Source organism: Haemorhous mexicanus, chromosome 4, assembly GCF_027477595.1.
Source record: "Haemorhous mexicanus isolate bHaeMex1 chromosome 4, bHaeMex1.pri, whole genome shotgun sequence".
In the NCBI taxonomy this organism is placed as follows: domain Eukaryota; kingdom Metazoa; phylum Chordata; class Aves; order Passeriformes; family Fringillidae; genus Haemorhous; species Haemorhous mexicanus.
Genome location: NC_082344.1, coordinates 60,891,482 through 60,916,260, shown reverse-complemented (window position 1 = coordinate 60,916,260; position 24,779 = coordinate 60,891,482). Strand labels below are relative to the sequence as shown.

The 24,779-nt window shown below is 37.3% G+C and overlaps 1 protein-coding gene across 3 annotated transcripts in view; it reads left to right on the top strand.

Moving 5' to 3' along the window:
• Window positions 1-24,779, top strand: part of SLIT2 (slit guidance ligand 2) — a 258,432-nt gene that overhangs the window by 192,017 nt on the left and 41,636 nt on the right. For 2 of the 3 annotated variants that reach the window (XM_059845089.1, XM_059845088.1), the window contains exons 15-24: window positions 620-770; window positions 6,866-6,940; window positions 11,390-11,533; window positions 13,221-13,364; window positions 14,500-14,666; window positions 15,441-15,573; window positions 20,418-20,486; window positions 22,439-22,510; window positions 22,733-22,804; window positions 24,391-24,462. In XM_059845089.1, the coding sequence (XP_059701072.1) occupies window positions 620-770; window positions 6,866-6,940; window positions 11,390-11,533; window positions 13,221-13,364; window positions 14,500-14,666; window positions 15,441-15,573; window positions 20,418-20,486; window positions 22,439-22,510; window positions 22,733-22,804; window positions 24,391-24,462 (1,099 nt within the window). The remainder of the gene's footprint in view (window positions 1-619; window positions 771-6,865; window positions 6,941-11,389; window positions 11,534-13,220; window positions 13,365-14,499; window positions 14,667-15,440; window positions 15,574-20,417; window positions 20,487-22,438; window positions 22,511-22,732; window positions 22,805-24,390; window positions 24,463-24,779) is intronic. The other variant, XM_059845090.1, reaches the window with a different exon arrangement.

Below are 24,779 nucleotides of genomic sequence, written 5' to 3'. Positions count from 1 at the left end.
GTATGAGTAAAACATGGTTCTGTCAAGCACCATGGAACGTCACGCAGCTTTCTACAGCATGGCAAGCTGCTGAGGCTTAAGTCAGGATCACGCATTTTTTAAATTAAAGCTGAAAACAGGGCTTTCAACTTATTTGTTGAGATGATGTGGAGTATCGGGACTATAAAAAAAAAAATCACAGAGGTTAATGAAGTCCAGTCAACAATACAAATTTGTAACCAGAGAAAGAGAAAAGGTGGCATTCAGGATCTATTTATTCTTGATACAGAGAAAGAAAACAAATTCTAAAACAAACAGTGCCATTTGTTTGATTAGCTATAAACAAGGCTAGATTGGCTGACGACATAATCAGCAGAAAGTACAGCTGTGAAAAGCTCAAGTTAATGTTATCCTGCTATGTGAAGTTGGTCTCAGTTTCTTTTTCCAGCATATCTTAAGTCCCTATATTTAACCCTCTCTTGAAGCCCTTGTGTCTGTTCAGTATCACGAAGTTTATCATGCATTTCCCAAGTTGCCCACCCGTTATCTGCATTGCAGACGTCTTTTCAACCCTCTCACAAGAAGAAAATGTTATACTTTATTGACTTAGTATCTGTGTTTTGACTTGAATCTTCTACAGGCACTGAAGATTACAGATCCAAATTAAGTGGAGACTGCTTTGCAGATTTGGCTTGCCCTGAGAAATGTCGCTGTGAAGGAACCACAGTGGACTGCTCCAATCAGAAACTCAACAAAATTCCTGATCACATTCCCCAGTACACAGCAGAGTTGTAAGTTGAACCCATAATGAAGGATTATTTACCTTTGGAGTAAAACTAAAATTGTTAAATATGAAACCACAGCTTTACTTTTTTTGAACAGCAAAAAGTGAAAGTAACCTCTGTGATGCCCTTCAAAAGATTAAATAATCAAAAAAATTATTTATGCGTTATTTCAATACCATGTAGCCTTAAAAACCAATGATAAAGAAATAAGATAACTATTCTATGTTTTTAGTTCTGTAGGACCTGAGCAACCCACTTGGATTTTTTGAAAGGCAATAGTGAAAAGTAGAAAGAGGTATATTTTGATTTTAACTTTCAGTGGGGGGGGAAAGTAGGGCATGCAGTAACCAGAAAGGTCTGTCTTAAAAAGTGCTACCTAGATGTTTAAACACGCAGAAACTATTCTTTTTATGCAAAGACACATTATGTTTGTTGGGCAGGAGACCAGAGGAAGATAAAGCAGACAAACAGGTCAGAGTTAAGGAGATGAGATAATGGTATAATGAATAGAGGTGGGGAGAGAAGGACTCAGAGATTATTGCTTGCTTAATAAATGCCATATGGGAATTATTTGTAAGCATTAAAACTGAAGTAATCTTCAAGGAGGGAGTGAAAGATAAAATTAGAACAGCTTTACAAAGTTTCTCCATATGCAAAGAATAGTATAAAAGGGAATGCAGAGATGGTTGAAGGATTGGCAGAAAGGTGGATGAAAGTGACTGTCATTGCAGAGAAAAGGTGGAAGGAAATAGCTGGTTTTCCTAGGAGATTCAGTTTCAAGAACAAGGCAAACTGTTGAGGGACAAAAAAAAAGGGACTTTGATTTGACATAGTAAAGTGGTGCAGAGATGTGGAGACAAGATTATTGTGATCAAGTTGTCACCTGCAGAGGCAAGATGAGCACCAGGATGGCACACCTCTTAAAAGAGCAGTCCACAGCTGTCATCAATAAAACACTATGGCAATCAGATATGAAATAGTGAGACTGTTGTTAAGTATTTGAATATCTGGACAGGAAGAGAGATTTAAAACTGAAATATTTTTGAAACAAAAATGGAGACTTTTTTCTGTCTCTAATCTGGGAGGAAGAATTGAACTTAGTATTACTATTTTTTTTCTGTGCTGATTTTGGCTGGGGTAGTTAATTCCCTTCACAGTGGATAGTATGGGCTTATGATTTGGAATAGTGCTGAACAGAGTGTCAATAATCTGGAGATGTTTTGGTTCTTGGTGAGCAGGACTTACACAGAGCCAAGACCTTTTCTGCTTCTTGTACTGCCGTGCTGACAAGGAAGTTGGGGGTGCATGGGAGGTTGGGAGGAGACACAGCCAGGACAGGTGACCCAAACTGACCCAAGGGATATTCCAGACCATGTGACATTGTGCTCAGTACATAAAGGGGAGGAAGAAAGAGGAAGAGTGGGGCATTTGGAATGATAGTTTGTCTTTTCAAGACACTGTTACAATTGAAGGAGCCCTGCTCTCCTGAGGAAGGCTGAACACCTGCCTGCCCATGAAAAGTAGTGAATTAATTTCTTGTTTTTCTTTAGTTGGATGCATGGTCTTTTATTTCCCTAATAAACTGTCTTTATCTCTACTCATGAGTTTTCCGGCTTTTATCCTTCTGGTCCTCTCCCTGATCCTGATGGTGGAGGAGAAAGCAAGTGGCTGTGTTGAACATGATGTCTTGCTGGGTTTAAACCATAGCATGTTTCTATTACAAATCTGAAAATAACAGTCCGAGAAAAAAATTGATACAGTCATGTGTGAAGGGAGATAGAATTCAGTGGAGAAAAATGTTTTATGTTATCCTATATTTTGAGATACAATTGTTTTATTTAAGAGTGAAAGCTGATAGAATAAGTAACAGGTTTAAGTGTGGGAAGAGATCATCCAGTAGGGGTTGTATAAATGAAGTTACTGAACCAAGACAAGAGGAATGGAGTTGTTGAAATTATTAAGCATGCATTACTTTGATATTTAGGATGAATCATGTTTAATTGTCTTTTCTCTGAAGAAATTATAATCTTAATTTAGCATTTTAAAAGTTTTTTTAGATTAATTTATTTGCATGTGGAAGATATACTTTTTTCTTTCTATAAATATGGTTCCTACCTATTAAATTCAGAAGGAGTAATCCAATAATCAACCCTCATCTACTCTATCCTAACCACTCAAATTTCAGTTGAAAATTTATTTTTTTTTACTAAATATGTCATTACAGCACTTCTTTCAGAAAATATCCAGTCTTATTTGATGGTGTTAGTGGAATAAAAAAATCCACCATTCCCCTGAGACTGTTACATAACTTATTTTCTTACACTTCTGTTACTTTTTTTTTTAATGGGTACTTTTAGTTTTAGATGTACTCTACCTCTCTTCAGTTTCCATCATTGCTTCCTTTATATTTTTTTGCATTAAAGAGCCCTTTGCTTTCCAGCACTCTATCCAAGTAAGATGGTGCTTAACTGTAACAAAGTCATTATTCAGCCTTCTACTTCATAGGCTGTACAGATTGTTCTTCAAGTCATTTGGTGTAATAAAAATTTCAACAGTCTTGCAAATATTATAGAGAGGAGAGAGAAATTACTTCTTCATTTTTTTTAATTCTGCTAAAAATCCATTTGCTCTAGCCAAATACATTATTTTGGTTTTTGCTTCACTGATACAAAAGTTACAGCTCTTCTTCTTGTTTCCTCCTGTTATTCCTGCTCTTTGATGCATTGTCTTTGCTGTTCATCTTGGGACTTCCCAGTCTAGCTCTAGGACCATTCTTTGATTTCCAGTTTGCATATTTACTGGCACGTATGAGAATAGCAGCTAGTTAGCCTTCCTTTTTTTTTTTTTTTCCCCCCACAAAATGTGATATAGAAACAGTTGTTAGAGTCAAATTACATTGATGCTTCTTTGGGTGATGAGAGCCAGACTAATTTCTGCTGGGTGATGCTTAGAGTTGCATCTCACCTTGGAAACAAAGATCAAAAGTAAGGAAAAAAGTTGTCCAAAGGAGGCTAACAAAGGTGATGAAGGACCTTGAGGAGAAGCCATATGAGGAGCAGCTGAGGTCCCTTGGCTTGCTCAGCCTGAAAGAGATTGAGGGGAGACCTCATTGCAGTTACAACTTCCTCATGAGGGAAAGAGGAGAGCAGACACTGATCTGTGTTCTCTGGTGACCCGTGACAGGGCCAGGAACTGAACCCAGTGATATTTATGGGTCTCCTCCAACTCAGCAAATCCTGTGAGTCTCTTAAAAAGAGTGTCAATTGTGTAAATTCCAACAGCAATAATACTACAAGGAAAAAACCTGTTTCTTCCAAATAGCTGGGTTTTTTTGTTTTTTTTTTTTAAAGACAGAAAATATTAACATAGTTCCAGACAGATACTTAATTGTAAGAGTTAAAAAAATTATAACTAAACCAACTAACTGCTGTTCTAACTTCCCATTTTTTCCCTTGCTCACTGTCTTCCAGAGAAACATTGAATGGTCTGTCTAATCTGACACTAAAGTATTTGATATAAAGTACAAGTCTGTAATTGCACCCCAAAAATAAAATATTTTTTCAGGTAGCTTTCTAAAATGTAGGAAAATGCAGGAAGCATTTCAGAAATCACTCAAAATGAAGTCCAAATGAAGTCCCCAGGAGAAACGCTAAATAAAAAATAATTTCAGTCTTATATGCTGAATTTCTCTAATGATTTTACAATAAATGATCACCTAACATATTCATGCTTTTAGAAAGCATGACTATCACTGCAGTATATAGGCTTCCAGGAAAGTTCAGCTATTATACAAAAACATACAATATCTTAGCCATTGTGTTACTAAAACTGCAAAAAGCATCAAATAATCCAGGCAAACAGAATATGTAGACGTTAAGATCAAACGCTTCTGTTTACTTTTGATTTTGAGAATGATATTTCAGTACTTTATTTGAATAAACCAGGTAAAAGTAATTTTAAGATCATTTTTGTTGATCTAGTGATTGATGGGTAATAACTACAGTTACTGTGTTTACCAGTGAAGAGCACTGGGCTCAAAAAATAATATTAAGATACAGAATGGAGATCCCATCACATCTGTAAACTTTCCAGTTATCTGTAATAATTTTGATCCCATTGTGTATGGACTAATTTAAATTAAATAAATACAATAAAAATAAAATAAAATTCTATGTATGAAATTAGATAGAACTATTTAGCACCAGAAGTACAAGATTGAGGCATAAGCAGCAAATAGGTCCAGAAAAAAGAATCAGAAAAATGAATCAGGTTATCATACATCTTAAAGATGAAGGAGTGCTATTGGGTACTAATGCAAATTTCAATTCAGGATATATGTATAGGATGTAGAATGTAAATTATAGGAAATAATTATTGTACTGTGCATAGCAATAGCAAAGGATCAGCTGGAATACTGTGTTCAAGACTTCATTTCTCAAGATGGATATAATTGCTCAGAAAAAAAATTCAAGGAGAACAAGAATCATAGAAAAGAAGACTGGAATGGTTAAAGGCATTTGTGTGAAAGAAACTTGAGGCGGAGACAAAGTAAATTACTTCTAATAGGTAAAAGATTGCTGCAAAGGATAAATTATCAAATCATTTGCATTTTTCAGTGGGGTTAGAAATGTTTGCAGTAGAACAAGTAAGTATTATTAAAATCAGTGAATGTTTTCGTTATCAAGTCATTCTAGATGGTATAGCACTTGAAAAGTGTTTGAAGATGTCAGCATTTATAGAATGGTCAGTGGTTCTTTTTTTGATAGGGTAAAGAAAAGTCTGTTTCAAGAAGAAAGAACTTTACTAATTTACAGTGTGCAAGAGTATTTCATATGGTCCCCCTAAAAATCACAATAAGTCTGATTTTTAGAGATGATAGCATCTTCAGAAAGTCATGTTCCTTGTAGTTTAGTGTGATATACGAAGGTTTTGTGTATATCCAAAAAACTTCCATCTTCTTTCAGATTGGTTCCATGTTGAACCAAACTGTTGTGCAACCATACCTTCAGATTTACAACCTTCATTTCCCTTCTGGCTATCAATGAGAATGAACAGAAGGGAAGGATGAACAAACAGCTTTCTTTAATTTTCAAGGTTTTTTTCTTTTTAAACTTGTCTTGCAATAAGGCAATTCTGAAAAGCATGCTGGGTTTAGAATTGTGCTGAATTTCATTTCACAGTGATCTTGTCAGTCATATCTTCTTCCTATTTAAGATTTCTAAAGAAAGCCTGGACAGACTCCCTTCCTTAATAATATGGCTCTATTAGAGCATATAAAGGATCTGAGACTCAAAATTTCCGTTTTCATTCCAAGAGAGGAAATAGGGAGTTCTGGGTCAATGCAAGTATTGTTTGAAATGTGAATGGTCCCCTAACCTAGCTGCTGTTAAAGGCATACTGTACTGTAAGCCTTGATACCTGTGCAGGAAAGAGAAATGCCCAGCTAGTATTTGTCACTCGTTGCATACCTTCTTACAGGGTTACAAGTCAGCATTTAATGCTGCCTTAAACAATGTATGTGTGCCAGCTGTAGTGGTATGAAGATAAATCTTGGTGCGGGAAGTGTTTTTAAATTCATGGGAAGAGCTATGCAGTGGGTTTCATTCCCTATTCAAAAGAAGAGTAATTCTTTCATTCTTGTAAATAGTGTTCTGTGAGTACCTCCAGATGTCTGGCAGACTCTACCTGATATCCTTTAAAGAACAGAAGACTAATCTTCAGTGGTTTATATGTCCTTCTAAAGACTTTTATTTATAAGTTGCCATGGAATCCTCCCTTAGTTACGTTTTTGTTTGAAAAATTAAAAACATCATCTTATATTCCTTTTCAGCTTTAGCTGTGTAAACTTTTGTGATCAGGTTTTGAAAATGTCTTACGTATGTCTAAGTTTAACTAATGAGAATGTTCATTCCCAGGAATGAGAATGTTCATTCACAGGAATTATCAAAATTAGAAATGTCACCATATAAGGAATTGTTCTGCAGCTACCAGTGAAATATCAGATGTTCAGGGAAACCAGACTGAAAAGTTCATGTAATGGGGAACATTCTGTATCAATCCCTGAATAATTTTTGTCTGAAATTGATGTAATTTTTTTTTAGGCGACTAAATAACAATGAATTTTCAGTCCTGGAAGCTACTGGAATTTTTAAGAAACTTCCTCAGCTGCGTAAAATGTAAGTGCAAATTCAATGACCTTGTCTATTCAGATAGTGTATTAGCTCCTTGCTGTGACTCTCCACCTTGCTTGGTTCTAATCTACAAAAGATTCAGTTTATTCCAATCAAAAATCAAGAATGGGTTTAAATTAATCCCTGAGGTAGGTCAGAGTTGGCAGCTCTCCTGTGTGGGGCTTGGCACTGCCAGCAGCCACTTCCCATGGTGTATAGCTCCAGCACCTTCACAGCAGCTTCCAGCCAGCTGGTCTCTTATGCAGCCACAGCAGGCAGCTCACAGTATAAGCTGCTTAGAAAAGATTCCAGTAATCTTTTGTAACTTCCTGTATTGCTCTCTAACCAGACAATTTTGCCTCTTTCAGCACATTAAGGACATGCCATTGATTCTGTGCTTCATTAAATGGTCATTAGGTGAGGGGAATATCAAAATTTAAATGAGTGAGAAAAGTGGTTTGATAGGTCATCCATGTAAGTCCATGTTAACAGTTAATGTGCTAAGAGTAGTTTATAATCTTACCAATTGCAAGTGTTGCTAAAATAAGACTATGAGAAGCTTTTCTTTAGCTTATGTTAAAGACGCATTTGAAGGTAGATAATTTAGTGAGACTTTGTGAATCTGTGCTCAATCATTTCAGGATTAAACCAAACATAAATAGTAGTGAAGAAGAATGCAAGTAAAAACAGATTAGTAGTCACCTAGTGACTACCATTTATAACAGATCAGTATTAGTGATCAAAATCTTAAGGGAGCAATAGTATTGCTTCAGCTATTGTTAGCCTTAACCAGATCCTTGCTGGTGTAATCACAATTAGTTAAATATTTATTACTGATTTTTTTGATTAAAATATTTTTAAAACCCCAACAATGTAAAATGAATTTGCCTTTGACCTCTCTACTGGAGTACACCTTACCACTTTGAATTGGGCTGCAATACTTAGAAAAATAATGTAGCAATGTCAGGCACAACAGTGTTCTGGGGCTATGCAGTAGATACCCTGTTTTCCTCAATCTTCAAGAATCTCTGGTTAGCACTTTTTACAGCTACAGTGTACTTTGGAAATGTCAAGTATCAATATGAAGCATCAGTGGACAAGGGAAGGGCTGCAGATGTCATTTGTCATGACTTCTGTAAAGCCTTTGACACGGGCCCCTGCAGCATCCTTCTCTCTAAACTGGAGAGAGATGATTTGGTGGGTGGACTTAGATGGATAAGAAATTATTTGAACAGCAGCATCCAGAGGGTAGTGGTCAGTGGCTCAAGAGTCCCAAAGACATCAATGACAAATGGTGTCCCTTAAGGACCTGTATTTAATGTCCTCATCAATATATAGTGAAAGTTGTCCCTGCCTACAGCAGAGCAGTTGGAACTGCGAAATATTATTAGATAATATTTAAGGTCTTTTCCAACCCAAGACATTCTATGATTGCAGGATTCTATGAAATAAATAAACTGCTTGATGTGTCATACATGCACATGCATACACACACATTTATACATATATCAGATCTTCATATTTAATAATATTTCTTTTAAGTTGAGGAGGTGTTCAAGACAAAAGGGGGAAAAAAAGGATGAATATTAATCAGTCTTGGTATAGCTATCTGTTGGAACTCCCAAAGGCTTTAAAATCTGGTTAATTGAAAAGGGGAAAAAAATAAAAAAAATATTAATGAAGAGTTAGCTATTTTAATAATTCTGCTCCATAACTTTCTAATACAGTTTTCAGTTGTTACAACATTCTTCCATTGAGAGAATAATACAGTGACTGCTTAAGCCTCACTGGAAGGAAGTACTGATGTTGCAATATGAGTGAATTCTATATTTCTGTGAAGCTCATATTCCTTCTGGAGGTTCAAAATAGGTGCAAAGATCTTTCTGCACAGATGACGTTGAAAAATTGAGGCCTAAATGTTTCATTGATTTGCTGCTTCATCAGTAATAAAGCATGTGTATGCACTGCAACATTGATTAGCTATGCAACATTAATCTTTAAAATATCTGTGTGAAGTGGGTGAAGTAGTATCCATGTTACAGCAAGAACAAAAAAGGTTTTAGGAAACTGAGGGCTTGACACGGACAAGCCATCTGAGATTAAAAATAATGAGTTTCTTGCTTGCAGTCTTCCACAGCACCTTGCAGACATAACAGCTCCACTGTGAAACTAAATGAAAGCGGTCATTGTGGATGTTGTATACTTAGACTTTAGTTAAGCCTTTGACACCATTTCCCACAGCATTCTCTTGGTTTAACTGGCTGTTCATGGCTTGGACAGACACAATCTTCACTGGGTAAAAGATTGGCTGGATGGCTGGGCCCAGAGGGTGGTGAATGAAGTTAAATCCGGTTGGCAGACAGTCACAAGTGGTGTTCCCTAGGGCTCAGTATGAGTTGGTTTAATACGTGTGTTGATTATCTGGATGAGAGGATTAAATTCACTCTCCACAAGTTTGCAAATGACACCATGTTGGGTGGGAGTGTTGATCTGCTGGAGGGTAGGTAGGCTCTGCAGAGGGATCTGGACTGGCTGGATAGATGGGCTAAGGCCAATGGTAAGAGATTCAGCAAGTCCAAATGCCAGGTCCTACACTGAAATAACATCCCCAGGCAGTGCTCAGACTTGGGAAAGAGTGGCTGGAAAGCTGCCCAGCAGAAAAGGACCTGGGCATGGGTCAACAGCCAGATGAACATGAATCAGCATGTGCCTAGGTGGCAAGAAGACAAATGGTACCTGGCCTGTACCAGCAATAGTGTGGCCAGTGGGACCAGGGCAGTGATTGTTCCTCAGTGCTTGCCATTGGTGAGGGCACATCTGGAGTAGTTTGCTTAGTTTTGGATTCCTCTCTATCAAAAAGACATTGAGGTACTGGAAAGAGTCCAGAGAAGGGTAACAAAGCTGCTGGAGGGTATGGAGCCCTAGTGTGATGAGGAGCAGCTCAGGAAATGGGTTGTTTAGCCTGGAGAAATGGAAGTTCATTGGGGACCTTATCGGTCTTCACACGTATCTGAAAGGAGGTTGTAGTGAGGTGGGGGTTGTCCTTTTTTCCCAGGTGACAAGTGACAAGATGAGAGGAAATGATGTCAAATCACAGCAGAGGAGGTTTAGTTTGGTTTCTCCAAACTGTCAAATAGTGGAACAAGTCACCCAGGGAAGTGGTGGCGTTGCCCCCCCTGGAAAAATTCAAAATATTTATGGATACATTTTTGTAATGGACTTTGCAGTACTGGATTAGATACTTGGACTTGATGATATTAAAGGTCCTATCCCACCTAACTGATGACTTGATTTTATACTTCATCACAGGCAAGATGTAGGTTACATTTCAGCTACTCTAGAGAGAGTAGTCAGCACTAAAGATTAAGCGACAACTTCCTGGTTTTTTTTCCTAACAAATATTATATTTCTCATTGTGAATGAACTGAACACCATTCTAGAAATTGCATCAAATAATGTTTGATTTTCTTCCCAACACCATTAATTCCATCAAATAGTCTTTAGCTTTACTTCCATTCACTTTGTCTCAGAGAGTTTTTAAGACCTTTTTAAAACTCAGTAGTGTATTATAACACTATTTAATGTGTAACTATGTTCTTCTGTAATATGTGTAAATAATTATATGAAACAAACAAAACAAAAGGGCACTAATATGAAAAATATTTAAGAAATATGTGCTGTTGCATATGTTTACTTTTGTGTATGTATAGTACAGATACTCCACATTTGGGGTGCAATTTCCATATTTCAACTAAAATTGTAAACACTAAGAATTTTGGCAACATTTTAGGTCATTTTCCTCACATTTTGATCCACTTTGAAGGCAAATTGCAGATACATGCAATTATCTTGCTTATAAATCCTCCTCTCTAACTAATGTCATAAATTATTAACATTTCGTGTACTGTTTATATTCACACATTTCCTTTACATATGTTGCTGTTTATACTGTTTTCTTATATTTTTCTATCAAGATACAATAAATCAGAGGTTAGCCGTGCTGTACTCATACAGTATAATTTTGTTGTTAATTCATCTAAAAATGCTATAAAGGCTGGAGACCTGAAAAAACATAGTTACTGGTGAGATTCAAAATTAGGAAAATATGTTCTTATGTGGCAGCAGCATAGTTTGGGTAATTGCCATTATTTAAAAACCATCTTCCAAAGATTACTTTAAAAATCTTTGCTTCCTTAATTAGAAGGGCATTGAATTTTTTTTTACTTTTTTGAAGTCAAATGATGTATTTATATTTTGTTCTTTTACACAACAACTTGGCTATTTGCATCAAGATTACATTTGATGATTTTGGAGCTTTTTTCCAAGCTTAGTGGAAGACTAAGATTCTAAGTGTTTCTTGGAATTTATTCAGACTGCAGCATTTAACAGGTAATTTAGGACACTTACAAAAGAAAATCCCCTCAGTTCTTGTCTGTTTGTGTTAATGTGTAATAGAAACCTGAGCAATAACAAGATTACAGATATAGAAGAAGGAGCATTTGATGGAGCCTCTGGTGTGAATGAACTATTGCTCACAAGCAATCGCTTGGAAAGTGTTCAACACAAAATGTTCAAAGGACTAGAAAGTCTCAAAACACTGTAAGTAAATTTATTTGTGTGGTTTTATTCTCCTTTTCTCACAGGTATTTTTGAAAAAATATTGTATCTATCTGTCCTAAAAAAATAAATTTGGAGAATTAGCTATGGATTATTCAAGCATATTTTGGTTTTTATTCCTATTTTACAAGAAGCTATACATTATACTAATTTATTAGTTATTAATTATGGGTATACTGGGTCCTCTAAAGCAATGAAACAGTTGAGAATGGGTAAACATCCAGCTTCAGAAATGGAAATGGGAATAATCATCAAAGGAACAGAATTTTGCATGGGAATTACACATTTTACGTAATGGAGTCTGATTCATTTCATCTCAACCATTACTGGGAATTTTGCTGGAGGAAGAAATTGTTCTGGTGTGTATTGAAATGTGGGAAATGATTCTCTCCTAAGTAATTTTTTTGTCATTTCAACAGTGAAGGCAAGATTAAAAGCACTATAGCTTGAACTCATTTCATTCTTTCCATGAAGCAGTTTAGTTCTTTCCACTCAAAAAAGATGTTTATACAATCTGCAGCATCTTGGCCTTCTTCAGAGAGCCTGTCCTTCTGATCTGCAGACCAGAGCCAAGATTAAATAGTCTTTGGGGTTTCAGCTGTCCATAGACATTAGGTATTTTAAATAAATCATGTCTACAGTTTCTAACCTTGCAGTTAAAGCTGCTAAAATTGTTTAAAGCAGCTAGTCCTAGACAAGAGCAAGGGGGGGAAATTACCATCTTTTGGTGGACAGAGAGGAGAACAACAGACTTCAAAGCTCTTAAGTTTTATAGAAATTTGATAGATTTTAGAATAGCTTAGGATTCTGAAATGTGTACTGTGATACGCTGAGGAGGAATGCTGATTTCATTTGAATGAAATGCTTTTGAATGCAGTGGAAGTGGTTTCTAGAATCTGTCCTAAGAAAAATGAAGTGAAAGGGACCTCAAGAGGAGGTAAGCTGGTACAAGCCTCTACTCTATATAAATAGCAGTTCTGGAGTCACCATCCTTCAAAACATGAAGAGAGGACTGCTGTGTTTTTTTGATTTGGGGAATTTCAATGAGTTTAATTTCTTGTCAATTAAAAATTCTTACTTACTGCTGCTGGTATTGAAAGAAAAGGACAAAAAACCCTGAACACTTAGGGGAAAGTGGAGCATGTTACCCAAAGAGGTTGTGGGGTCTCTGGAGTTACTTAGAAGCCATCTGGACACAATCCTGAGTAACTCTCTATGGAAAAGCTCTAAGGCACACTGCTTGAGCAGGGTTGCACCAGATGATCTTCGGTGGTCCTTTCCAACCTTACCCATTCTGTGATTCCATGAAACACCCCTTGCCTCTCTGAGAGCTTCCCACCCACCCACCTTTGTCTTACAGCCTGCTCCACACACACTGTACTCAGTCTCCAGTGAGGTGACAGGCAGCGCAGGGGTCACTGCACTGGTGGTCCCTTCACTGGCTGCAGCCCCTTTGTGGTCATACTGTATACATCACACACATACTGCTCCACACACACTGCACTCAGTCTCCAGTGAGGTGACAGGCAGCACAGGGGTCACTGCACTGGTGGTCCCTTCGCTGGCTGCAGCCCCTTTGTGATCATACCTCTTGGCTCTCACCCAGCAACCACTTCAGCCCTGGTCGCTGCCCAGGCTAAGCTGAAAAATGCTGATCCTTCTTTCTCAGGATGCTGAGGAGCAACAGGGTGAGCTGTGTGGGAAATGACAGCTTCACAGGGCTGAGCTCTGTCCGCCTGCTCTCGCTGTATGACAACCAGATCACCACCGTGGCACCCGGCTCCTTCGACACGCTGCATTCGCTCTCCACGCTGTGAGTCACGCTCGTCTTTTACCGCAGCCACATTTACATCTCTGACCTTTGGGGGGCATTTCCCTCATAACTTTGATTTCACAGCACTTAGTAAAGTTCAGGGATAAAAGCATTTCATAGAGGCAGTTTTGAGAAATTCTCTTTTCTGGACCATCTTGGGCACATGAAGAGTATATTTTCATGGTTCTCTTTGATACAGCGTTAGACTGGTTTCCAGAAATGTCTAAGAATGCAGGAAAAGCATTCTGCTCACACCCCTCAAAGAAGCCCACTTACCTAAACCAGGGTAGAAATCCACATTTTGGGTAAGCAGCACACAATCACAGCTGGTTAGATGTTGTCTGTCTGTCCTTCGACCCTGTGCCACCCAATTACTATCTTCAATTTCCTTGGCCTGCTGAAAATCTTAATTTATATGTGTTTTATAAGGAAGCTTCAGTCTCATTTTCTATAAAAAGAAGCATCCTTTTTTAAATATAAATGTGATGTGATTTAAGGGAATTTAAAAGAGTAAGCAAAGGTGCCACTCAGTTTCATGAAGAAGTGCTGGTTGTAGGTAGCATCATTCAGGAAAATACTTAATCCCCCTTTTACGAGAAAAGTGACACTGCAACCAGTTACTAATTTTGCGTATTAAGGATGACATGTTTATAAATAATGGAATTGTCAATATGTTTGTGCTGAAATAAGGAGATGCCAAAAGTACTGAGGCTTTTAGAAGTAAATTCATTTTTGTAACTGGCATGTAATCAGCTTAGCTGTCACTTCAGAAAGGAAATTTATTCTCTGGAGCAAATAAAAGATGGAAATCTTGAGATGATAAATTAATGGAATGCCTGTTGTCAGGTTAAGGCTAATAATGTAAAGTAATCAGCCTCCATCTCTATATGGAATTATTGCATTATTGGTACAGAGTGGCTTGACAGGAAGTCAGGTCTTGGACAGTTTTAAATTCTTTCTAAACAAGTTGTATCCAGATTCACCACACAGAGCCTAAATTACACCTTTCACCTATGGTTTACACACATTATTGTTTGAAGAACAGTGCTTAAAGTAAGTTTTTTTGAAAATAGAAGTAGAATCCTTAGGATGAAAGGATGGTGTCATCTGAGATAAACTTTCCTGTGGTTCCCAGAAACCTCTTGGCCAATCCCTTCAACTGCAACTGCCACCTGGCATGGCTTGGAGACTGGCTAAGGAAGAAACGCATTGTGACGGGGAACCCTCGCTGCCAGAAACCCTACTTCCTCAAGGAGATTCCCATCCAGGATGTAGCAATTCAGGATTTTACATGTGATGATGGTAAGGAAATTAATTTTTGAACCTTTTATAATTTCAGCTTTCATATAGATAGCTGTATGAATCCCATAGGTCCCAAAGTATTGCACTTTAAAGCCCTTCATGCTCAGTTTCTATGTCAGTTTAAAAATTTTCCACCTGATTTTGGATGATCAGCAAGCATGGGCTGTTGTACATATGCCTTCAAAAGTTTTTCCTTGCCTATCTTCAGTACTGTAATTAATAATTTAGAAATAGTATCAAAAAAATTGATCAAATGTTGCTGTACAGATGAGAATATTTTCAAACACCAAGGCTTGAATCAAGCACACTTTCAGGTTACTTGATCAAATAACATGACATGTTATAACTTGTGGCTTCATTAACTCTTAATTAAAAGAAATACTGCTATCTTGCATTTCTCATACATACTTCCATTTACTGCATTACTGGTTTGTCAATTTTCAAGGCTGTATATTTTTTTTAAAGAGGCTGGTTTTATTACTTTTTTGAGTTTATTGTCTTTCATTTCAGGATTTTTTTTTTCTTTAATGATTTTTTTCCATATAATAGCATTCTTACCTAGTAAAACAGCATTGTACTAAGTAAAGCACCACCTGAAATGGAAGTTTATGGAATGATGATTTACATAGATGATCTAAATTTTTTTCCTTACCTTGAGATATTATAATGCTGAAATATCAGGTTGTCTTGAAGAAAATCCAGGTGGGCTATTACTGCTAATACTGAGGAGCCATTTATGAGCAGTCTTAGCATCTGTTTGTTTTTATTAACCAGGAAATGATGACAATAGCTGTTCTCCCCTGGCCCGCTGCCCTGCAGAATGTACTTGTCTGGACACAGTAGTTCGCTGCAGCAACAAAGGTCTAAAAGCTTTGCCTAAAGGCATCCCAAAAGATGTGACTGAACTGTAAGTGGCATGCTTTTTTTCACTTTTATGAAAATTATTGTCAGATTTTTATTGTCAGTGTCAAGAATGAGGGGAAAAGAAAATGAAGAATTGGATTTAGTAGAAGAGTTGAAATTCGTTAATTCACTGCTTTATAAAGACTTTCACATTATCTTGAGAAACTGGAGATTAGGTTTGAATTAGCAATGTTTTGTAAGTCCCAAACCATTCTTAAGAATTATCTGTTGCTGAAAAGCTTTAAAAACTTGTGTGTATAAAATTGTAATCACTCTCAGATTTTATATCCCTAGCACTGAACCATTGTATAACTGTATGGATATCATGTTGCAATGGGTTAAATTAAGGGCAACAGTGAATCTGATTAATGTCTGGTCATTGGTTAGAAAGGAATGAAGTTCAATTACATGAAAAAGCAAAAAGAAAACAATAATATTAATGTGTTTTCATAATGAACATGTTTTTTATGCCTCTAAATCAATACTTTTTACTTCCAAATCAAGCACCTTAATCCTCTCAATCAATGGCCTTAACATTGAGGAGTTAAAAACACCTAGACAAGGGCTTTGTGGTACTAAGGGAGTGAACTAGGAAAGCTGCTCTCCTGGATTTGTTGCATGTCTAATAAGAGAGTCTTGTGAGTAAAGTGGCTTCTGGTGTCTGTCTTGGCCACAGTGGTCAGAAAGCAGTCGAGTTTAAAATCTCTGTCAACAGGAGGAAAAGTGCCAGCAAAACTTCAACTCTGAATATGAGGAGAGTTAGACTTCAGGCTGCTCAGGGAGCTAGTAAAGTGTCCATGGGAAATGCTTTGGAAGGTACTGAGGTGCATCAGTTCTGGTCACTTTTTAATTACCACCTACCTGTTAAGAGCTAAAGAGCAAGCAATTAGACAATGTCAGAAGCCAAGCAGGTGAGGCAGAAGGACAGCTCAGCTAAGCAGGGATCTTCTGGAGCTAAGGGAAAAATAAAAAGTGTACATCCAGTGGGTGACATGGGAGAAATATAGAGGTGCTGCTTGTCACTGTAAGAAGAAAATTGGCCCAATTAGAGCTGAAGCTGGCCAGTACTGCTGGGGACAATAGAAAGAGCTTTTAAAAATATCTAAATAGCAAAAGGCAGCCCAGATATAACACTGGCCCATTTTTCAGTGAATATGGTCACCTCACAAGCAGGGACATAGACAAAGCAGAGATGTTTAATGCTTTCTTTGCTACCAGTGATCAGCTCTGAGGGTCCCAATGCCCTGAGCTGAAGGACTGTGACTGTGAGAATGATTAACACCCAGCCAACCCCAAACTTTCACAGGATTTGCTGCTCCTTCTGGCTTTCTCTAAGTCTATGGGGCCTGATGAAATTAATCCAAAAATACTCAAAGAGATGGCTGATGCCATTACAAGGCCTCTCTCAATGATTTCTGTCTGTTCTTGGTAATCTAGAGAGGTCCCAGTAAACTGGAAGCTGGCAAATGTCCCAGTTGTTGACAAGGGCAAGAGGGTTGACTGTGGTAACTATGAACCAGTCACTTTCACATCAGTGTAAAGTTAAATTATACCAAAAAAAGATTCTTCTTCAGAGGGTGGTCAGACATTGAAGCAGTCTCCCCAGAGCAGTGGTCACAGCACCAAGCCTACTGGAGTCCAAGAAGTGTTTGGACAATGCTCTCAGGCACGTGGTGTTACTCTAGGGGCTGTCTTGAGCAGAGCCAGGAGTTGGATTCCATCCTGAGGTGCATTAGGGAAAAGTGTAACCAGCAGGTCAAAGGAAGTGATCCTCCTTTACTGTTCAACCCTTGTGAAGCCAGTTCCAGAGTACTGTGTTCAATTCTGGTCTCCACAGTTCAAGAAAGACAAGGAGTTACTGGGGAGGGTCTAGTGGAGACAAAAAAGGTGATGAGGGGCTGAGAATCTCTCCTCAGCTGAGGAGGGACCGTGGGAGCTGGGCCTGGTTAGTCTGAGAACACTGAGAAGGGATCCCATCAGTAGATACAAATATCTCAAAGCCTGGTGTCAACAGGATGGTGCCCAGCAACAGGACAAGGACTAATGGCCATAAACTAAGCCACAAGAAGCTGCACCTCAACGTGAGGAAGGACTTCTTTACATTGAGGGTGTCAGAGCACTGGAAAAGGGTGCCCAGGGAGGTTGTGGAGTCTTCTCCGCAGATATTCAAAATCCACCTGGATGTGTTCCTGTGGTACCTGCACTAGGTAACCCTGCCTTGTCCTGGGGTTTGGACTGGATGATCTCCAGAGGTCCCCTGCAATGATTCTGTGATCCTTCCAGCTGAGAATATTCTATGATGCAGAGATTATGATAGCTTAGTGGTATTGCAAAAATACTAGTTTTAATAAAATGTCATCTTTTTCACATAGGCAGTTTTATAAAATCTGGGCTAATTTATCAACCTATGGAAACATTTTTTTTCTAAGAGAAAAATTGGTAAGATTGCATTTTATGAAAGATACTATTAGAATATGCAGGTGGACAGTAACATAGGTATAAAAAAGAGCTTGCTACCTTAGGTATTGTTTGAAGATATTAACTGAATAAGCTATTCATAAGACCATACAAGCAAACTTTTATGCATTATGAACGGGAAAATATGAACCTAAAAATTTAGGTATTAGTTTGTTTTGATTCTTGATCAAATAGGTCATAATATTGAAAGAAATAGAAATTATTTGCAGGAAGAAAAATGTGTGTTTGTGTTACATATGGCAGGTATTTAATAACGTTTCATAATGGGTGGTTAATGTAGTGCTTTTCCAGAAATCATCATAACTAGGTTTCATAAAAAACTTCAAAATTCTACTGTTTTACGGTTTGGTATTATATACAAGATTCTGAGATGCCCACCATTATTCTGGTGCTTAGTAGCATCTAAAAGTCTTTAGCCATTGATAAATTGAAATTATTAAGATCTCAAATCAGCACACAGGTATAGGTATATAAATCTGCAACTTCATTATGTTTTGCATTTGGTGGTTTTTTGGGGTTTTTTTCCTCCAAAAAGAAGATGACATTCTTGAATACAGTTTGGTATAAATACAATTTGGCAATATAAGGTCATCAATGCAATGTAAAGCAAAGCAGCTAAAGAGAGATGCTTTTGGAATTGCAAGTGGATCCCTCTTACTGAAAATTCATTTGTTTCCAATTTTGTATGCTTTTGTGTCTAAGCATGCAATTCAGCATATTTTTCAAAAGAATATTTGAGATGGTTCCTGTTAACAGTTGCACACTGATTGATTCTTCTTGCTTATTAGCATGCATGGCTCGTCTAAGACACACTCTTCATGTGTTTTATAAAATATCTTAATAGTTGCTTCATTTGAACAAGAAGGAATTTTTATCAGGCAAGTGGATACCTGTAGTACTTCAGTTCTAATGAAGCCTAGTAATATAACCTAATGTATCTGTTGATAAAAGAATATCCTCAGAATACTTACTTCTTCAAAAATTTTAAAATTTGGGGTTTTTTTTCTAATAATTAATTACATAAGCCCATGCTCTATTCCCCATCATTACCATAGTGTAAGTATGAAGTTTGTCAAGGCACATTATGGATTTGGCAAGCAGCCCTATAAAGTCACAGTCCAAACAAAAAAAAAAAAAAAAGGAAGAAAGAAAGACAGCCTTTTGATAAGATGAAGATATTTGTTCTTGTGATGTTTAACTGTGTTTCAGCTCATCCATTTAGTCAAGACTGAAGTTTCCAAAGATGCTACAGCATACATAAAGATATTAAGCTTAAAATAAAACTAAAAATGTCTCTATCAAAGACTGCTCTTAGCTCAGGCATGTTACAAGGATGGCAAAAATATCTTCTTTGTATAGGGATACTGAGGGTGTAGTTTCCACTTGGGTTCCAGGAAACATAAGTAATAGCATCAGCAGCAAAGTCGTTTTCCCCAGCTGAGAAACCAAACACTTCTAATCTTCTTGCCAGTATCTGCTTCATTTCAAACCATCAGGTAAATTCAGCACTTCCTATAATCTCTGAACTACTTGCCCTGGTTACATGAAGAACCCCTCCACTTGTACTTTGTCATGTCTGGCTGCACACTGGAAGCTTTTTAGGCAAGGCTTGTTACCTTCCTCTGCCTGTAACGCCGGTGCCAGTACAGTTTGATAGCTCTGAACTCATGAACTCTAAGGATGAGAAGGTCTCTTATTGAGAATTATGAGCATGGAGGAAGAGTGAGCAATATAATACAGGAGCTGTGAATCTACTGAGAGGGGAAAAAAAAAAATCTAACTTTTCTAGTGAAGGGTAATTGATTACTGTCTCCAGTCACTAACATACTTCACAGGAATAGGACTGTAGCGTGGTGTATGGATGTATCATGAAATTTACGGGGATAAATTAAGAAAGGTGACCTGAACCACAGGCATGACAAAGGAATTGGCTGCTAGAGATAAAACCAGACCTTGCTGTTTGCAGTGTAAAGGACTACCTGTGCAATGCCAGAGTCTGTTTCTTTTTATGATAGCTTAAAATCCACACTTAATGTGATTTGCGGAAATCAGATTTACCTTTCCTCTGTAGGTGTGTGGGAAATGGAGATGATAAAGACCTCATTTTGCAGAGTCATTTTGAAATAATAGAAACTATAATGCAAGAGATATTTTTTTATTGGGTTACTTCATACAGCAGCATTTGGATCTCAGGCTACAAATCCTCAGTTGGATCTCTAAAACCCAAAATTTGGAAGCATTTTCTTTTAAAATGGAAGAGTATGCATTCATTTACTATTAACTTTACAGTTGGATTCTGACATTAGTGGATGAAGATGCTCCTATTTTAATGAAATATTTAATGTTCTTTGTTTTATTTTCCTGATTTAGTTATTTGGATGGAAATCAGTTTACCCTAGTTCCAAAAGAGCTTTCCAACTACAAGCATTTGACACTCATGTAAGTAGTTTAAAGCAGCATTCTCTACTGGAAGTAAAAGCAAAACAAAATACCTGACTCAATTATACCTGCATTTATTAAGAAAAAGCCTATAAAATATATCATATCTTTCAGAAAATACCCAACCATTTTTTATAACTGAGGATATTTTATTCTACTTATCACATCCTACATATAATATACTCAGTCTCCTTTTATGAGCATGGGTATTTTATTCCAGTGATTACATCACAAAATAACAAAGCAAAAATTATAGTTGACCTCTAAAAGAGACTTAAGACATTTAAAGTCATGGTAATTGTGGTAATTGTTTCTCCCACAGTATATGGTTTTCATGACCTGCGGGGAGAGCTTGTCTAAAATGCCTTGCTGCCAGCTCTATTGCTGACTCACTATGTGATTTTAGGCAAAACTCTAGTTGCTCTAAAGCTTATTACCTCTACCTCATGGACAACTTGCATATGATTTCTATACCTTTTAAGTGTACAGTGAGGAGAAACAGGAAGACTGTAGATGTAAATGCCTGTAATTCCAGCTGTAATTCCATGGTCTTTGTTAGGGCTATAAAAATTTATACCAGCTGAGGCTGAACTGTGTTACATTCTGAAAGCAGTTTGTGGTTTCATTATAATCAGAATGAAAAGTGAGGGGAGAAACAGAATCACTTAAATTTCATTTTTCACTGGGTGTAGCGCAATTCAAAAACAAGGACTTGATTTCCTTTATTTACCTCGCATTAGACAAAAGAAGTCACAGAAACAAATTTTTTAAAACCCATGCTTTCAAAACTTTTTGTATTTTTCAAATAATATCATGAAAAAAACCCTAGCAATATTTTCAAGTCTGTCCTGTAGACTGTGTAGACATTGTAGGAAGTCTTTGTGAATAGTTTAGGGAAGTTATGAATTGATGAATTGCACATGAGTATTAACAGTCTCCATTTAGGAGACCTGCAGGGCACATTATTTTAAAGTCTTCTGTACCTTTACTCATACTGCTGTTATGTAGTTGAGAATGTTCCTCAGCTGTGTTTGGAAAAAGAAACCACTGTACATAGTCCTGTGGTCAAAAAAAGAATTACATACAAGTCTCCTGAGTTCCATATTAACAAAGAAAGTGGTTTATTTTTATCTTTCTCTTTTGAGTGTATTTCTCTGTTCTAGTTGTCTAATATGTTTATTATGAGTCAGTCATCTTTAATGCTTTCATGAAAATTTCAGGTGGAGGTATATGTATATTGCATAGCTACTCAACAGTGCTCTTAAGTTAATTTGTCAAGGTTCCCTCAAAAAACAAGGGCAGTATTTCACCACGAGATGCATGAAACAATACTGAAAGACTGACACAATGAGAAATAAAGCACAATATGAGAATAAAGAACAGACAGTATTCAGATTTAATGCAGCATCTTTGGAGCTATCAGCATACCACTACAGCTTCCATCATAATTGTGTTTAAGATTTTATTCATTAGAATTTTGAACAAAGAAGACATTAAGGCTTTTACTGTAAATCTAAGTTCTTTATAATAATAGCTCTGGGCTTTGATGTCTTCATCATGTAAGTGTTAAGTAGAGTTTTAAATGATATTTACTTAGGTGTTATGAAGGACATGACTAGAATGACTTCCACTTTAAAACATTACTTTCATTTTTGTGCTTGAGTTCATGAAGGATTGCATTATTAACTTGGTAGCATGATAAGCATTGCTATTGTATTAGAATGCATTGCACTGCTTTTTCATCTGTATTGAAATGGAAATGCTTTTTATTCATCAAGCTAAACACTTGCTGGGCTTGTATATGGCGTGTGAAAATAAAAACAGGGGCTCCTTTAAATAGTTCTATCAATGATAATACTACTTCTACTAATGAAAATGTGTCTGTTTAACTTAGAGTGTTTTGGGACTGGGGCAGTGATTTTAAGGTCTGAATTTCTGAATTTATTTTTTAGAGATTTAAGTAACAACAGAATCAGCACTCTTTCTAACCAGAGCTTCAGCAACATGACTCAGCTGCTCACCTTGTAAGTTTAAACATGTAACAGTGACTTTTTGGAAGCATTACATGGGGTTTTTTGTCTTGGAAAGAAAGGGTGTTTAGTTGACATTAAAACTTGCTTGGTTTGGAGGCTGTAAAATAACTTGTTTCCTAACTAGCTATGTGTGCAAAAGCTGATTTTGGTCATGCTCTGCATAGTTTACTGAACAACTGATTCACTTGCTGACAGCATTTTGCTTATTTTCAGAATTCTTAGTTACAACCGCCTAAGATGTATTCCTGCACGGACTTTTGATGGATTGAAATCACTTAGGTTGTTGTAAGTATTATTTTTAATAATTTCTATTTTCCATAATTTTTATTTGTGTACAGAAGAGGCAGAACCATATGAAGTTAGCAGATTAAAAAATCTATCAAATATTTCATAAGTGATATTTATGTAGCCTTTAAAATCTAAGATATGCACTTTTTACTTTTCTGATTTTTAATGGCAGCCGGATTTCTTTTTTTGTGTTATGTTCTTCCTTGTTATAAGCATTAAAGTCTAGCAAAAATGCCATATGCATAAATTCCTTCAGTATGTATCAGGGGGGTTTGCAGTTGAATTTTGAATATTTTTATTCCAACAGTGAATTTCTTTGTCTTGTTTTTTTTAAAGTAGGTGCATTTCCAAAACCATGATGTCATGATTAAGTATTGAAAATCAATAACTTCCCTTTTTGGTTGCAAGAAAATTTTCCATTTTACCACTAGGAAAAACATAGTTGATAGGCCCAAATGCTTCTTGAGCTCCATCAGACTTGGAGCTGTGACCCCTGGGGAGCTTGTTCCAGTGCCCAACCACCTTCTGGTGGTTGGGTGAAGAATCTTTTCCTAATACCCAATCTAAACCTCTCCTAACTCATCTTCATTCCCTTGGGTGCTGGCAGTGGTCACCAGCGAGAAGAGATCAGTGCTTGCCCATTCTCTTCCCCTCATGGGGAAGTTACAAACTGCAATGAGGTCTCCCCTCAATCTCCTCCAGGCTGAACACACCAAGTGACCTCAGCCCCTGTTCATACAGCTTCCTCTGAAGGCCCACCACCCTTTGGACAGTCTGTATTAGCTTCCCATCTTTCTTCTACTGTGGCACCCAAAATTGCAATATTCAAGGTGAGGCTGCCCCAGCCCAGAGCAGAGCAGGACAATCCCCTCCCTTGCCCAGCTGGCCATGCTGTGCCTGGTGCCCCCCAGGACAGGGCTGGCCCTCCTGGCTCATGTTCAACTTCCCATCGACCAGGTGCCTCTCCTGGTACTGCATTCCAGCATCTCATTACTCAGTTTGAACCTGCATCCAGCACTGCCCCATGCCAGGTGCAGAATCCAGCACCTGGTTGGTAAAACCTGCAGGTTTTCTACAAAAGAAATATCACTATTCCCAGTGGTGATGCTTAATGAAGTCTTTCATTTTATATCTCTACTATCCAATTTGGAAAAAAAAAGGTTAATATATTTATTAACAGTCAATGTCTGTATGTTCTGTGAATCCATGAAAAATTTAAAAGATCATATGAACATAATTAATGCAAATTTCAGGGAGATGCTGAAAAAAATCAGAAACTCTTTTGCTATCTGCTATCTCTAAATCAAATAGTTACTTTTCATAACTGTGCCTACTTTTATTAACTTTTATTTTTCAATTTTAAAATAATTACAGTATTTATATTTCTTATGAAAACCAAGGAGGAAAAAAATCAAATGACAAGTATGCTGCCAGTTAGAGTTCCACCGAACAGTTGGAAACAATGAGGAGCTGGAAGAAAAAAATATGTGAAAAGATGAAAACTGTTGAAAGGTTAAATTTGCCAAGTTAGCCTGATGATTTTTTCATGTCATTGATTTTATTGTGTTTCTTCTCTCTTTAAGGTCTTTACATGGCAATGATATTTCTGTTGTTCCTGAAGGAGCCTTTAATGATCTTTCAGCGTTATCACACCTGTGAGTATTCAGCTTGTATACTGTTTTTTTTTTTTTTTTTTGTTATACTTAGCCAATTTCATAGAGCCAAACAAAGATATAATGCAAAGAAGTTCTCTGGAAGAAGCTCGTGCTTGTGTAGAGGCTGGCCACTGGCCAGAGAACTGGCAGCAGCTCAGCAGAGAAATCCTGGGCCTGCTGCTTGAGCTGCAAGTTGAACTTGTCTGCCCTGTGTCCTTATGGCAATGAAGGCTAAAGACAGTGTGGGCTGAATTTGAAAGTGAGCAGCCAGGGGATTGAGGACACTGGCCACTCCATTCTGCTTGGCCCTCCTCAGG